At 36.4% G+C, this 14900-nt stretch overlaps 2 protein-coding genes across 2 annotated transcripts in view; both read right to left on the minus strand.

Moving 5' to 3' along the window:
• The window catches only part of LOC109728510 (phospholipase A(1) DAD1, chloroplastic-like), a 7932-nt gene extending 6222 nt beyond the window's left edge, over positions 1 to 1710 (minus strand). The window contains exon 1 of the mRNA XM_020258923.1: positions 534 to 1710. Coding sequence (XP_020114512.1) covers positions 534 to 1710 — 1177 coding nt within the window. The remainder of the gene's footprint in view (positions 1 to 533) is intronic.
• Positions 7522 to 13415, minus strand: LOC109728537 (coiled-coil domain-containing protein 97). Its single transcript, XM_020258957.1, has 3 exons — positions 13167 to 13415; positions 12582 to 13075; positions 7522 to 7941 (listed from the first exon to the last, which is right to left on the minus strand). Exons 1-3 carry the CDS (start codon positions 13324 to 13326, stop codon positions 7681 to 7683), a joined length of 915 nt encoding a protein of 304 aa, XP_020114546.1. The 5' UTR covers positions 13327 to 13415; the 3' UTR covers positions 7522 to 7680.

Here is a 14900-nt window from a genome sequence, read left to right on the forward strand (position 1 = left end):
ATGTTTAAAATAATATTCTTGAAAATAAATCCTACAAACTTTCTTTGCAAAGGTTTGAAAGAGTACTATATCGTTTACGACTGTGAACTTTTTTCATGGCGGATACTTGCAATTCTAAAAATTAAAAGACTTCGAAATTATATAGTCCGATATAGAGTAACTGTGCACTATATATATATATATTATATATATATATATATATATATATATATATGCCTTTCGTGAATTGCAGCAACTAGACAATTTCAAAGTTGCATCTTAGCTTATTAGAAAAAAAAAAAAAAATTGTAAATTTCACGAACAAGAATATGCTACAACATCACACATATACATATTTCTTAAAAGTAATAAATTAATTAATTGTATACGTGCCTTTAATTTCGAAATAATTGCTACTTTTTATCAGATGATCATGAAGCTCAAAAATCCTGGCTCCATGAAGCTCTTCTAACGGTCAAAAAGGTCAAACTCAACACTAAGCTCTATGAGCCACGTGACAATGCGACTGCCAATGAATTAATGACACGTGGCACCTAGCTGGTTGACTTGGTCAAGGTACAATCCGAGGTCATGGCATTCCACCAGGTTGGCCGACCCCCGGCCGCCGCCGCCGCCTCCTCGCAGCCGCAGCTCCCGTCCGACGTCGGCGTACGCCCACCCCAGTGCCGTCGTCGCCCTCCGCCACCACCTGCCGCCGCCGTCGTCCTCCGATTCCACCACGAAGCCCGGCACTTTGGTCACGACATCGCCGGCGTTCACTATCCGCAGCACCTTGCACCCACTCCCCTCCACCCTCCGCCGGAACCCCTCGTTCCCGATCCGCGGTCCGCCGAACGATATCGCCGTCACCATCGCCTTGCGGTCACTGCTGCCCCGGCAAAAAGTGTCGGCAATGTCGTGCGCAGCGAGCACCGCGAGTGCGGCGCCGAGGCTGTGCCCGGTCACCGTGAAGCTCAACGGGTACGCATCCGCTGTCGCAGTCGCCGCCGCCGCGTCGACGATCCGTCCCACCTCCTCGCGCACCTGCGCCCGCAGGCTGCCATGCGGAGCGACTGCGGTCGTGAAGAGGTTCCAGAAACCGCGCTCCACCATCGGCTCCGACACATTGTCGGAAGTGCAGCCATCCAAGCCAGTGAGAGAAGTTTGGGAGTTCTCGATCCACTCAAGGAAGGTGGCGGTGCCGCGGAGCGCGATAACGACGTCGCGGCGGCCGAGCCGGGCGATTTCGGCCTCGTCCCTGCAGGCCGCGATGTACCCGATCCAGCTCGACCGCCGCGAGAGCGCCGAGGGGGCTCCGGCATCGGCTATCCATCGAGGAACTGCTGCGGCAGTCGTGGCGTGGAGGTGGCGCGTGACGCGGTAGCCGGTGCGGGACAGGCCTGCGCGGCGGAGGAGGGAGTGCTTGGGGAAGCGGCAGGCGGCGTAGGACGGGGAGCAGGGGTCGGTGTCGAAGGCGGAGTAGGCGGCACGGACAAATTCGCCGTAGCGGAGGATCTCACGGCGGAGGGTGTCGTCGAGCGGGTCGAGGAGGCGGGCCCAGTCGTCGGCGCCTTGGTACTCCGCCCACCGCCTCCCGATCCTCGCGGTGGAGCGGCCGCGGAGTGTCGACGGACCCGAAGGGGAGGAGGAACACTTGATCAGTGGAGATGAGCAATGGTGAGATGATAGAGAAGTTGGTGAGGACCAACCTCTCCATACACAAAGCTTCATCTTTTATTCTACTTAATTAGATTCTATTTTGTACTTGAAACAATATGTTGTACACTTTGTAGAAGATGATGTGTGTGTATAGATATATATAGCTTGTGCATGTGCATGTGCATGATACGTGGGGGGGCAAAAATATGGGTGCATGGGGAGGGTTCGACGCGCCGAAAAGGTAAAAAAAGAGTGGCTTAGAGGATCCAATTGATGCGATGCAATAACAAAATAACTTTTTGGGAGGGACCCTCTTTAATTTCCAACATTTTTGTGCCCAAGAAGTATGATTAGAAGAATAATAGAGTTGAGCACATGTGCTTTTAAAAACATAGTAAGTAGTATTTGCGCTTATGATTTTTTAATTAGCTGTTTGATCACTTCAAGATCCGTATAAAAATATTAATGATATGTCATTTTATTAGGATTATATAGACTTAAGGTGATAATTGGTGGTTAAAAAACTATAAACACGTTGAGCTCTCCTGCTTTTAAAAACAAAGGAGCTTAACTCTAGAAGGATATACATTTTTTGTTACTAATAAACAGCAAAAATAATAAATAAAAGTTTATTGCAAGGAGCTGCACCTAATAAATACCCTTTCTAAAAGGAGGAATGTTACATATATATTAAAAAAATGAGTATAAATTTTATATTTCACCTATTAGGAGATTTAGATATCTCTTCTAAATTTATAATATTAAAGAAAGAGATTAATAATATTAGCGTGAATAAAGTAATCCTTCGATAGGAGGATAGGCTTTTAATATTAAAAAATTGATAAGATCAGTGTGAATAAAGTGATTCTTAAATAAGAGGTGTAAAATTTACGCTCAAATTTTGCTTGCAACAGTTATGTCGTGATAACAATATCCCATTGAAGAGTTTTATGTTGCGCAAAATGCAAAATCAAAATTATTTTAAATATTATTTTAATGTGAAATTATAATATTGTCTTATTATTAGGCCTTTCACTATCTCCTATAGTACAATAGGATTGATTTAATATATACCTTACATAGTATAATTGTTATAAAGAATGTTTTTTCCTCTGTATTATGCACTTCATATTCAATAGCAATTATGATAAATATTTATTCAAATAATGGTGAAGAAAAAACTTGTTCTTGTTGAGAGTTCACATATGAATTACTCCATGTCGGATAATTATAAGAGAGTAAAAGAGCTAATACATGCTAGTATGCTCAGCTTAAGAGGCTTAGGTTTTCAGATTGAATGTGTTTCATTAGATATATCACGTTCTTTGACTCGTGTGGGGATGAGCTTGGCCTAGAACTTCCTAACAATTCTGGTACGTTTTACGTTAGATAATAAGAAAAAAAAATTGCATCTAAGATAATACTTTATTTTCAAAGTTTTTCAAAAGATAATTTTACTTTTTAAGAGTTTGTTTCAGATAAAAGAGTGCACTGAAAAGCTATTCCCTAAACTTTCTATCATGACCGTACGTATATCTTACTTTTCTGATGATTCTATTATATCCAGATAAATAATCTAAAAATAATGATCTAAGAAGTTAGAAATTCAATTTAAAGTGAAACTCAAGGTCAGGATAGACCTCAATTTAAATTCAAATAAATATTTTGCATAACTATTGTGAAAAGAAGCACCCACGGAGCTACGATTTGTGACATTCCGAGGCTTGAGATAGACCCACATTGGATAGCTATGGCTAGGTGTGAAGTATATAAACTTGAATGAGCTAAACACAATAACTGAGCTAAAGTATTTTGGGCTGGTGGTTTGGACCTGAGTTATTATTGCTAGTAGACAGAATCATTATATTTTGTGTCAAAACTGAATATTAGATGAAGGTCGAGTCGTTGCATGATCATCCAACACACTTCAGTTTCTATAACCTAAATTGGAAAAAAGGAAAAAAAAAAAAAAAAAAAAAAAAAAAACATGATTGAAAATATCTAAGATAGATAAAAATAGAGTTGATGTTTTGAGGAGAAAGAAAATGAGGACACTTTACCTCACAATCAATTAATTATGGAATGACACCAAAGAGTGTGGCTACATCTGCATCTGACCATGGATAGTGGGTGCATAAAAGAGTGTTGGTTTATAGCTTTATTGAAGTAGAAATTATTCAATATATAATTAAGCCTTTTAAAGTGTGGTAATGCATATTTGAAATTACTAAATTTAGATTTAAACTTAGGGTTTTATGATGTCTATTTTTGAGTTTTGTAGACCATAGGTATTACAAATATAAACCCATTTGATATGACTATCTAATCTTTAAAAGTTTTAATTTTATTGTGTAAATATTTTTATTTATTTGATTTAAGTCATTTTATGATTGTTTTTTCACGTTATAATTTGACTGTGTTGTAGAGTATGTCATACGGTTCAGATGACTACTTTTCAATTAAAACATACAATGCATGCAAATATCTACCTAAAATATCACCAAATGGTTCAAATCAAAATAATTGAAAGCTTTATAAAATTGAATAGCTTAAAGTTTAGGTGGTCATTGTCAGAATAGTACATAAGTTAAGTAAGTTTTATGTAGGGCTATTAACGAGCTGAACACGAGCTGACTCGTTTAAAAAATCAAGCTGAAAAATTCAGCTCACGTTCGGCTTGTTTAGTAATGGCTTGTTTATTAAGCGAACAGTAAGTTAAATTGTCAACTCTATTACTTGATAAAATATTGAAAAAAAAAAAATTAGAATTAATCTTAATCTAATAATTAAAATTCACAAAATATAAAGCCTTTTATGATCTAAATAGTAAAACGGTATTGATGTAAAGGCTAGTAGCAATTAAAAGGATTGATTTGAATACGAAAAAGTTAGAGGTAACAATGGATTAATACTTCTAGAAGTATTCTACCTCACCCCTATATATATATATATAAAATTAGGCTGGAATACTATTAATAGTAAAACACTATTTTTGCTATCAAGTTTTTAATCCTTGAATGAAAAATTATAGGGTCGGGATGATATTAGTCGGTTAGAGTTGAGTGGTCCCCCTAGGGTTGCGTGGTCCCCACTGGGTTATAGTATTTAATCCAATGGTTAGAAATAATAAAAAGAGTTGATCCAAAGGCTAAAAAACTGGTAGCAACAATGGAATTTTGCTACTAATAGTAGTCCAATCCAACTCTCTCTCTCTCTCTCTCTCTCTCTCTCTCTCTCTCTCTCTCTCTCTCTCTCTCTCTCTCTCTCTCTCTCTATATATATATATATATATATATTCGAGCAATATTGAACCGAACACGAATGAGCTGGCTGCAGCTCGTATTCGGCTTGTTTATTAAACAAATGATCATTCTCGAGCTCATTTAAAGTTGAACACGAGCTGACTCGCGAACAACGAACTGGATTGTCAAACTTTAGGAATGGGTGCCCTCCGGGCAGGCATCTTTAGAGGGAAAAAAGCAATATCGAGCCGAACACGAACAAGTGAGCTGACTCCAGTTCGTGTTCGGCGCTTTGTTATTAAACAAACGATTAATCATAAGCTTGTTTCAAGTCGAATACGAGCTGACTCGCGAACAGTGAGCTGGATTGTCGAACTCTAGGAATGGGTGCCCTACAGGCAGGCAACTTTAGAAGGAAAAAAAAAAAAAAAAAAACGCATGATTTTGACACAAGGTACCAGGTGCCTGCTCGTGCTAAATGGACCCTTGTACACTTGCGGCAGGAGCTTTTGGGCGAAGCAGTTTTGGGGATGACAAATTTGGAATTGGGCCACATTTAACATCAACTGTTCTCGCAAATCACACGTGTCCCAAATGGAACAAGTTTGGTGAGTTTCACGTGTGAAAATCCTTTTACTTCGCACAGCTAAAGCTAGTAGGAAAGGGTCCTACTTATTCTTAACTCCATGTTTACTTGTTTGGTTATATTGTAGTTATTATAATTATATCTGCATACAAATTTAATTCTGATGTTTAGTTTATGCATTTAAATTTAGTTGGAATTGCGTGAGAAGGCCCAACTGCAGATCTTAGAATTATGTCCAAATTTGTCGCATTTTCAACTACAACCACTTGGAATGAGTAATCATAAACAAAAAAACAAACGTATCTTCTAAATCTTCATATATACATATATATATATATATATATATATATATATATAAAATAATAAAATTTTAAAAATATACTTTTTCATTGCATGAAATCAAAGAAATTATTTATAATTGCACTGTTTTCTACTACATTAACCAAATTTAGATATATGTAATTATATCTACTACATTTTTAACTACAGTTCTAATTATATCGGGCCAAATGGGCCCCAATATATTGTGAGAAAGTGTGATGAATTGTTTTTATAAATAACAACATGTCATGTCGATCGTAACGATTTGATTAGAATACAATTAATATTTGCAGTTTCATCGAAAAATGAAAAAACATCTCGATCTTTATATAATTTCACTGTACTTTATTGATGCCAATAGCTTTAGCTAATCGGCTTTCAATATTATACAGACCTTTGATAAAGTTTAGCTTTTCAGAAGCTCTCCGATGATAGTGAAAATTTGCGTCAAAAATTTTGAAGATTCCTACCACCATTTTATAGCAATTGAATTGATTTCTAAAGCGCTCAACTATTTTTCTTGGTAAAAATATGCTAAACTAATATCAACTTTTGGGCTAATATAAAATTGACTATTCACGATCTTGTTTGGCTTTGCTGTTATTTTTTAATTTTTTTTAACATAATTATATGTAGCTAGCTAGATATGCCAGCAAACAGGACTCCTACATATTTTCTCCCAACACTTCCACATAGAATTCCTGCTTGAAAAAAAATTGAAGAGATAACAACAATATGGAACAAATTAAGACTAGTATTTGCAAATTTTGAATTCACTATCTTACCTTTCAATTCTTCTAATTTGAGTTTTTTTTATGGCTCTAAAATATTTTGCATATACCTCACCCATTAGTCCATCCACGCACTCTATATTTATTTGTCATTCCTCATATTTGATAAGTTCAATCTCTGCATGTCAATAAATTATAGTTTTTTTCGATTTAAAACTGGATGGTTAGTGTTAGGAATCCAAATGAATCTGGTTTGGCGGAGCTTCTGTCCCAATCTACTCCAAAAGGGAAAATATTTGAAAGATAATAGTAAATTTAGGCAGTAAATGAAGTCTTTTTTATGATCTGCGGAGGATTCGGAGAGAAAGATGATGAAAAATTAATTCGCTTCATAATATGCCCTGAATAAAGATTTAAATTGTAGAATTTTTTTTTCGAATATTATTTGAGTTTTAAATATTAGTTATTCCTAATATACATATAATGTGAAAAATAGTTGCTTTTAATTAAACTAATAAAATTTCATTATTTTACATTTTATTTAATTGAACTAATAAAATTTAATTACATTCAATTCAAATTTGTATAAAAAATAGAAAGAAAAAAAAAATTTGTGGGGGCGCATTCAGGGTGACAGGCCTTAAGTGAGTTTTTAGGCAAAGCAGATTATGAAAGAAATATTTACTCCCATACAGGGGTAGGACAACCATACTTGGTTGAGGATCTTCTTAATGAGTTCTTATTAACACAGTTTGGCGAGCCGTATAATTCATAGCACCTGTGAATTTTAAAGGTCTATTTCAATATATCTTGAAGGTTTTTACTGAATCTTAACATCATATTGAATTTTCGATTCTGCTATAGGAAGGATCTATCGACACAATTTTTTGTGTAGTGCTTTTTTAACAGCACTTCTTAAACAACACTTCATCAAATAGTACTGTATCCTACAGTATGGCCGATAAAGCCCTGAGTATCCAAAAACACCTTCACAACTCAAAGAAACCCAAGAAATCATTTGAACGGCTGTTAACATTTAAAAGCTAGAAAGAAACGTTTTGTACAGGGAACAGAAATTTCTACAACTCTTATGCAGTTTCAGAAAAGAGAAGAGAGAAGAGATAAGACGATGATCGAGAAGGGCAGAGTTACAGTGCTGAAGCTAATCTTCCTCGAAGTATTTCTCCTCGGCGTCATAGTTTGCTTCCCTGACCCAATGATCGTCCAGTCGTTCATCGTTGTCGATCTGGGAATAGTCGAAATGCTCCGTGTCTTCTCCTGCCAGGAACTTCTGCTGCATTATCAGCGTGAACTGCTCCAGCTGATCCTGCATCTCTTCTCCAGATAATGTCTGCTGGAAGTCCTCCGTAGCCTCACCCTCGGCGCCACCGGTGTTTGATTCCCGCCCCTCGTCAAGAGGCATCTGTACACAGCAAGCAGCACAAAGTTTTCTTTGTTAAGAAACATTTCTACGTATTCGCCAGCCAAAAAGCATCAACGAACAAGTCGCCGTGCTAATCCGAAAATACCAAACAGAAGCTTTGAATATAGCCGGAGAGGCAAGCACAGTAAAAAATAGCCCATGCCCACAATGAATGCGCGTCGAACTATAATTGACATTTATAAATCAGTAAGCAAAATAGACTCAAAAGGATCTTTAAAAGAAAATTGAGAAGAATGGCTGACAGCTTACAGAGTCGTCCTATCTACAATATTTGACAAAAATAAATTGCTGGCTGCTATTTACAAAGACGAATTGCCAATTGCTACCCAAAACAGGTAACATGGCTACGCAGCTTAAGTTCAAAATCCCAACACATCCAGGCGATCCTCTACAATTACACATTAACAACTAATTCTGAATAAACAGGAGCCTATAAACATGTAGCCCAAACCTCAGAAACTATTGCCGTCGCACATCTGCTGCTCATAGTCATTTTGTAGTTACAAAGGAATCTTTAATCACCTTCACTATTTCCTGATGTGGAACTATCTTACTATCCTTTCTCTTCAACCAGTTAAATATGAATGATGCTCCGCCCGTTTCATGACAAACAGTTTGATTGCTCTTCTCTAACTAAGATTACCGTAAAGAAATACTAAATTTGATCTGCAAGCACTCATAATTATTGGATGCAAATCACTTATTTTCCTTAAGATAAACCATTTTAATCTATAACGACGTGGCCAGGAGCACAGAATATGGTGAGACATGTCATGCAATATCAACATGACATTCCTTGAATTAAATAGGCATGTGCAAGGTAAACGAACACATATAATATGCAAACGACGCAAAATCCGGACACTATATAGACAATATTTCTCAAATTTATAAATATATTATTGTGGGCTTGATGATAATCACTACTCTGTTCTTCAACAATTTAGGTATCATCAAAACAGATGTTTGAACAAAAAAGGAAAATCACAAGGATTTACATGGAGAGAAAAATCCGAAAGGCACACGCTGTACTATGGTTTTTTTTGGCAATGTTAACTCTAGTCATGCATCAAAAGGACAAGATGCATGGAAGAGTCGCTATACTTTCATGATACAGTGATTAGGACCTCTAACTTTTTTACTTTGAATAATTCAGTCCTCAAGATGAATTAAAAATATACAAATTTGGGACATGGATTGACTACATGGGAAAGTTTGGTGACTGAAATGCCTAACTGTAAAGTTTAGGAACTAAGTCGCTATATTCACAAAAGTACATGGACTATCCATATCACTATAGTCACAAATGTACAGAGACTATCTATATATTTTAACCCTCCATTAAATATGACAGATCATAATTCACTATAATCCTTGATAGATATAAACATATGACCTGCTATCATTAACTGAAAGGTAAAAATAGTACGACAAAGAAACGTCCTCAGATTCATGACAACCAAAATTTGGATGTCTTTATTCCATTAAACATATTATGTATACAAGATGCTATCATTGTCTTAATAAAAGAAATGGTTCCCACAAAGTTCTTTTGAGGAAGAGAGACACACCAAACCATGAATGTTTCTAAGCTAAATTTACATTTTTTATTATGTCCTGACATCGAGTACTGGAAAGACTCAAAGAAGCAACACAAAATTTCTTGGTTGGAGTTATATGTCATCAAATATGATCTAAGTATTTCTACAGGCAAAACTAACAGATTTAGGATGCCCTTTCCCTTTGCATCAAGCCATCAACTCGACAAAAATAATGTTTAAATTGAACAACCTAGGGATTTCCATCTGATAATCAGTTCGCCATTCTTGATTTAGGCATTAAATGCTTTTTACCAAACTTGTTTCAATTAATTTATATCCTTTAGAACTTGGACAAACTCCTCCTATCTGCTTGAATAGTACGATTCTTCGTTTCTAGGCTAAATTACAAAAAACACACCTGCAGTTTCTTCTCTTTCTTCATTTGCCAAACTGCATCTTAAATTGCATCTACTTTAGCCTTGCACTCACTCTCATTCAAAATAGATTGAAAATATTGGGATAACTGATAAATTAAATGCAAAACATTGCAAGCATGAGTTGGGATATAACAAGGATTCTATATATGGACAGTTATCAACCTTCAGACCTAAAATAAATCTAGAATTAAAAAATAAAAGGAAAAAGATCTACTTCTCTACAACAGCAAGAAACAAATTGGACAACCATTTTACAGATTTAAGATGGTTCCGAGCAGACCAATATATTCAGAAGACTGGGACTCACCGCAGTAAAAGTGTTTGACTACTATTTTGCAAGACTTCTCTGTATCATCTCCAAGCTCAAGGGATTAGCTCCCCACCACACTCATGATCATTCTGTCCACATTATTCCAGGTTCCGCTAACAGTGAATGTGAGGTTCAAGTCCAACTCTGGGTACCATACTATACACGCACAAGATGGTTTTTTGGACACATAATAGTCACCATGGGCTTCTTGTCATGCATTTTGGCTTGACTAATAATCTATCGCCTTCTCACTTTGGTGAACACTGTTTCTACACTTTTCCTCAAACACTTACATTAATAATCTTGGACCGCCTTGTCTACAACTAATTTTAGGAGGACCAAATGGCACATTTGCATGCGACATACAGAGACAACGAAGTTTCAGAGGGAATATTTGGCCCACATTTCAATTTGATTTGAATTGCTCCTCATTACAGAATGTCATATTTCCTAATTGCAAAGGAACTTTGACAAGAACAATTAATATTGACAAGAACCATTAATTGTGAGGGCTATGAAAGCACACTTTCATCTTCTTTCCTAGTCTCTTTAGTTTTCTTTGATTGGTTCAGAATACAATTTGGAATTCACAATCTTTTTTCGTATTTAACAAAGGACTTTAGTATTTCTTTTTTTAATATGTGAGGCTACATTCGACCTTGATCCCGTAAATTCTCCTTAAGTTGTGCATAGAAATAACTAACATAATTTTGTTTCTACTATTAGCTATTTACAAATCACAAGATGCTTATTAGTTCTACTAATTTTTACCATACCTCATTAGCTGGACAGATGATAAATTAGCAACAAAAGAGAGAACACAGGATAACACTACAGCAAAATGGTTATGCAACCAAAATAGCAAGTCCTATGCTAACTATTTTAACAGTCCTCCTGCAATTTTAGAAGATCATATAGATCCTACAATTATCAGTGTGTTTTTCTTTTAAAAGAAGCCATCTCCCCAAAATTAACTAGATAAACATTAGTTAATATGGGTGCGTTTGGATTGACGAATCGCTATAACTAACATACTAAAGCGCAATGGTGTTGTTTTGACGTAACTCGTACAGTCTAAAAGTTGAATTCAATCACTTCTTCTATTTGTTTTGGTGTAACTTGATGTTGATGAATTTAGTTTTTTGAGTTACATTGTTTGTTTTGATGTATGTAAGTGGGTCTCATTATCTCCTAAATATAGTGATAAATTTATCCCTATAAAATCCAACCTATTAAATAATTAAATTCCTCATTATTGTTTGGAAATAATCTTAAACCATTGTAAAAAAAAAAAAAAAAAAAAAAAAAAACTCTAACCTGTTCTAAAGGAAATAGAGTATCGGTTTTAATATTTAATAAATTTTTTGGAGAAACTTGAGTGTGGTGGAACTTGAGTTCGGTACTCTAGAGAGAGAAGTCAAGACTCAAGAGTAGGTGAAGTGGAGGTTTAACGTAACTTGAATTATATATATTTTTTTTTATTTACAACAAAACAAACACCGGAAGTGATGGAACTTGAGTTCCACCCCTCCACTTACACCAAACTAAACAGCCCCTATACGTATAATTGGAGTTTGAGTTTGTTCCGCTCAGAAAAACCGTCACTAAGTGGCTAAGACGATTCCTCCGTGATGTTCTAATTAGTAAACATCCTTTACCTCTTATAAAAATCTTTTGAGCTAAGCATAAATGACCGCATAATTGTAAGACATAAAAACATAAGAGAGCTAATCAAAGAAAGCATAATATACTAATATCATATTAAATCTTGTAGCAATTTTGTTGATTAATCAATCGAAAGTCGGTGCAGTTGCCTTAAAATCATCAGGGTCAATAGGGCTAAGCCCACACTCCTAAGTCAAAAGTTTTAAATGCTAAATCAGTTGAAGTTAAAAGGATGACTAGTTCTTGAGCTGAGCCCTTCTTTCTCATCAATCCTATAGTAATGGTGCATGCTGCCTAAAAGATAAAGAATTAGTAAGATTTGAACTCTTAAAAATTAGGAGACCCATAAAAGCAAGGTTCTGTACTTCTGTACTACTTGGCGATGCCATTAGCAGGTCATAATGAATGCGTCAGGCATGGACATGAATATTGAGTTGCGTCCCAAATCCGAACATGATGAATTCATGCAAACTTCTCGCTAAGTTCATTTTTAGTCCGACAAAATGGTCGGTGATTTTAAACAATCGAATTCCCGAATCGTGTGTTCTTTGATTCTCAACAAGGTAATTCCCTTTTATCTAAAAATCTAGACATACAAATTTTGTCCAATAGAATAACATAATAACTTCAAAAATGGTATGCTTGTGTAGGCTTAAGAAATAGTACCTTTGCTGCTTCTTCCTCTTCCTCTTCCTCCTCCTCCTCTTCTTCTTCCTCCTCCTCCTCTTCTTCCTCCTCTTCCCTTGCGCACCCACCGACCCACTCTCTCCTATCGACGCCTCGCCTCTGCTGCTCGCCTCTGATCTTCTCGACGATCGCCGCCTCCTCGCAGCGCCGCAGCAGCGTCTCCAACCACCGCTCACCGGGCCGGGACATCGCCCGCCCCGCGGGGTCCTGGAACTGCCCCAGATACTCATGGTGGAGGTACGGCTCCCGCTCCCGCATCGCCTCCTCGGAGAAGTACTCCCCACCGCGCACCAGCCGCTCCATGTACGCCCTCCGCCGGTTCTTCACCGTCGCCAGCCGCGCCCGCGTCTCCTGGACCGTAGGCGTCTCCCGCACCCGCCGAAGCCGCGCGAGGTGCCACGCCACCTCGTAGTCGTTGCCGAGGGCGTCGAACGCGTCGAGCTCCTCGGCCGTGAGCTCGGAGCCGTAGCGCTCTGATCGAGAAGAGGAGAGGTTTCGATTTAGAGAGTTAGGGTTAGGGTTAGCGTTAGGGTTAGGGTTAGGGGTTGGGAGCGGGGAGCGTACCGAGGAAGAGAGGGGGGTCGCGGGAGAGGAGGTGGAGGAGGGCGGAGTGGCGGAGGGAGGAGGGGTCGGGGGCGCCGCCGCGGTGGATGGCGCCTGGGAAGTAGAGGCCCTGGATGGCAGACAGCCGCGCCGCGATGCCCTCCATCGCCGACCGCTCCATGGTTTGCTGGCCTGGCTGCGCCGCTGGCACTTCTGGACGCGCCGTTCAGGGCAGACTGCTAATATTTACAATTCAATTAATTAATATTATTATTTATCCAGCTACTGCACTCTTATTATGATTATTATATAATATATACTTCTTTTTATACTTATAAATTTTTAAAATATTTTATTTTTATAATTATTTTTATTTTACTATTCCACAAATCATCTGCTCAATTTGTAAAATCGCTATTATTCTAACTGTATATTTTTTTATTCAACGGTCGAAAACTTATGATTACTAGCGCAGTAACCCGCGCGATGCTGCGGAAAAATATTATTATAATAAATTTTTATCATATCTACTGAATTTTGTGTTTTAGAGCGTAAACTATTTTTTCATCTTTCAAAATACCAAATTTTGCTCATTTTTCGACTTATTTTTGTAATATTCAACATATAACTTTGATTTTTTTACTGCAAATTTTGCTAGTTTTTTCCCTCCATAATTATACTGTTTGATTTTATTCTTCCTCTGATTCTAATTTTAAAACTTATTCTCTGTAAATAAGTAAAAACATATACATTAAATTTGAAAATCTTATCAAAACGTAACTGAAAGCATAAAAATAATATTAAAATAATTAAAAAGTAAGTAAAAGTATAAAAAAATTTAAATAAATGAAAGATAGTAAAAAAAATATTTGGAATACATAAGAAGAAAAGAATGAAGTAGAATGAATAGTAAAAATAATAAGAAAAGTAAGCATAATAATAGCTGATTATACTAAAAAAGTACTGTAACAGTAATAGCAAATCAGAAATAACAAAGTAAAATAATAATATTTTTTTGCAATCCAGAGTTATAGTAGAAAAAAATAATAATAGTAGAAGATTAAGTGCAGCGGTACAAAAAATTAATTAGAATACATATGTAGAACTTAATAGTAAAAAAATAATTTGGAAAAAAAAAAACAAAAGAGCTATAAGAAAAAATAAAGCGAGAAAAAATAGATGAAGATACAACAAAAGAATCACTTAATAAAAAGAAGAGTTACAGAACCTAACCAGCAAAGATTTTAAAAAAATAAAATAGCTAAGAACCAGAAAAAGCTACAAAATTAATATAAAAAGAAAAATAGAAGGATAAATTAAAAGGAGCATATGATGTTGCTCAAATTTCTGCTTCTATTACTGTTGTTTCTACTGCATCTTCAACCCTTTTTTTTTTTTATTTGTTTTTCTTACATAGAAAGAAAATGAGTACAAACATAAGAAAATTAAAAAATTGTTTCTATTGTGTACATGTAAAATAAAAATTGAATAACATTCTAAACCATAAAATTGACAGTTACTTATGTTTTCATAGTTGGTATTGCCGCTGATACTTTTAATGCTGGTGATGCTCCTTCTAATTTTACTCTAGGCTTAGACTTCAATAAATTTTATTAGTAATCAATAAAGATAATTTATACATTTTAACTGTTACAAAAATGAATTGTACCGAAAAGTAAAAATTACCTCAATAGTTACTTCATCGATTGTTGAGAGAAATCAATGGTTGCAACAATTGTACAATTGCTATCCGAT

The sequence above is a fragment of the Ananas comosus genome, linkage group 24 (assembly GCF_001540865.1).
Source record: "Ananas comosus cultivar F153 linkage group 24, ASM154086v1, whole genome shotgun sequence".
NCBI classification, from domain to species: domain Eukaryota; kingdom Viridiplantae; phylum Streptophyta; class Magnoliopsida; order Poales; family Bromeliaceae; genus Ananas; species Ananas comosus.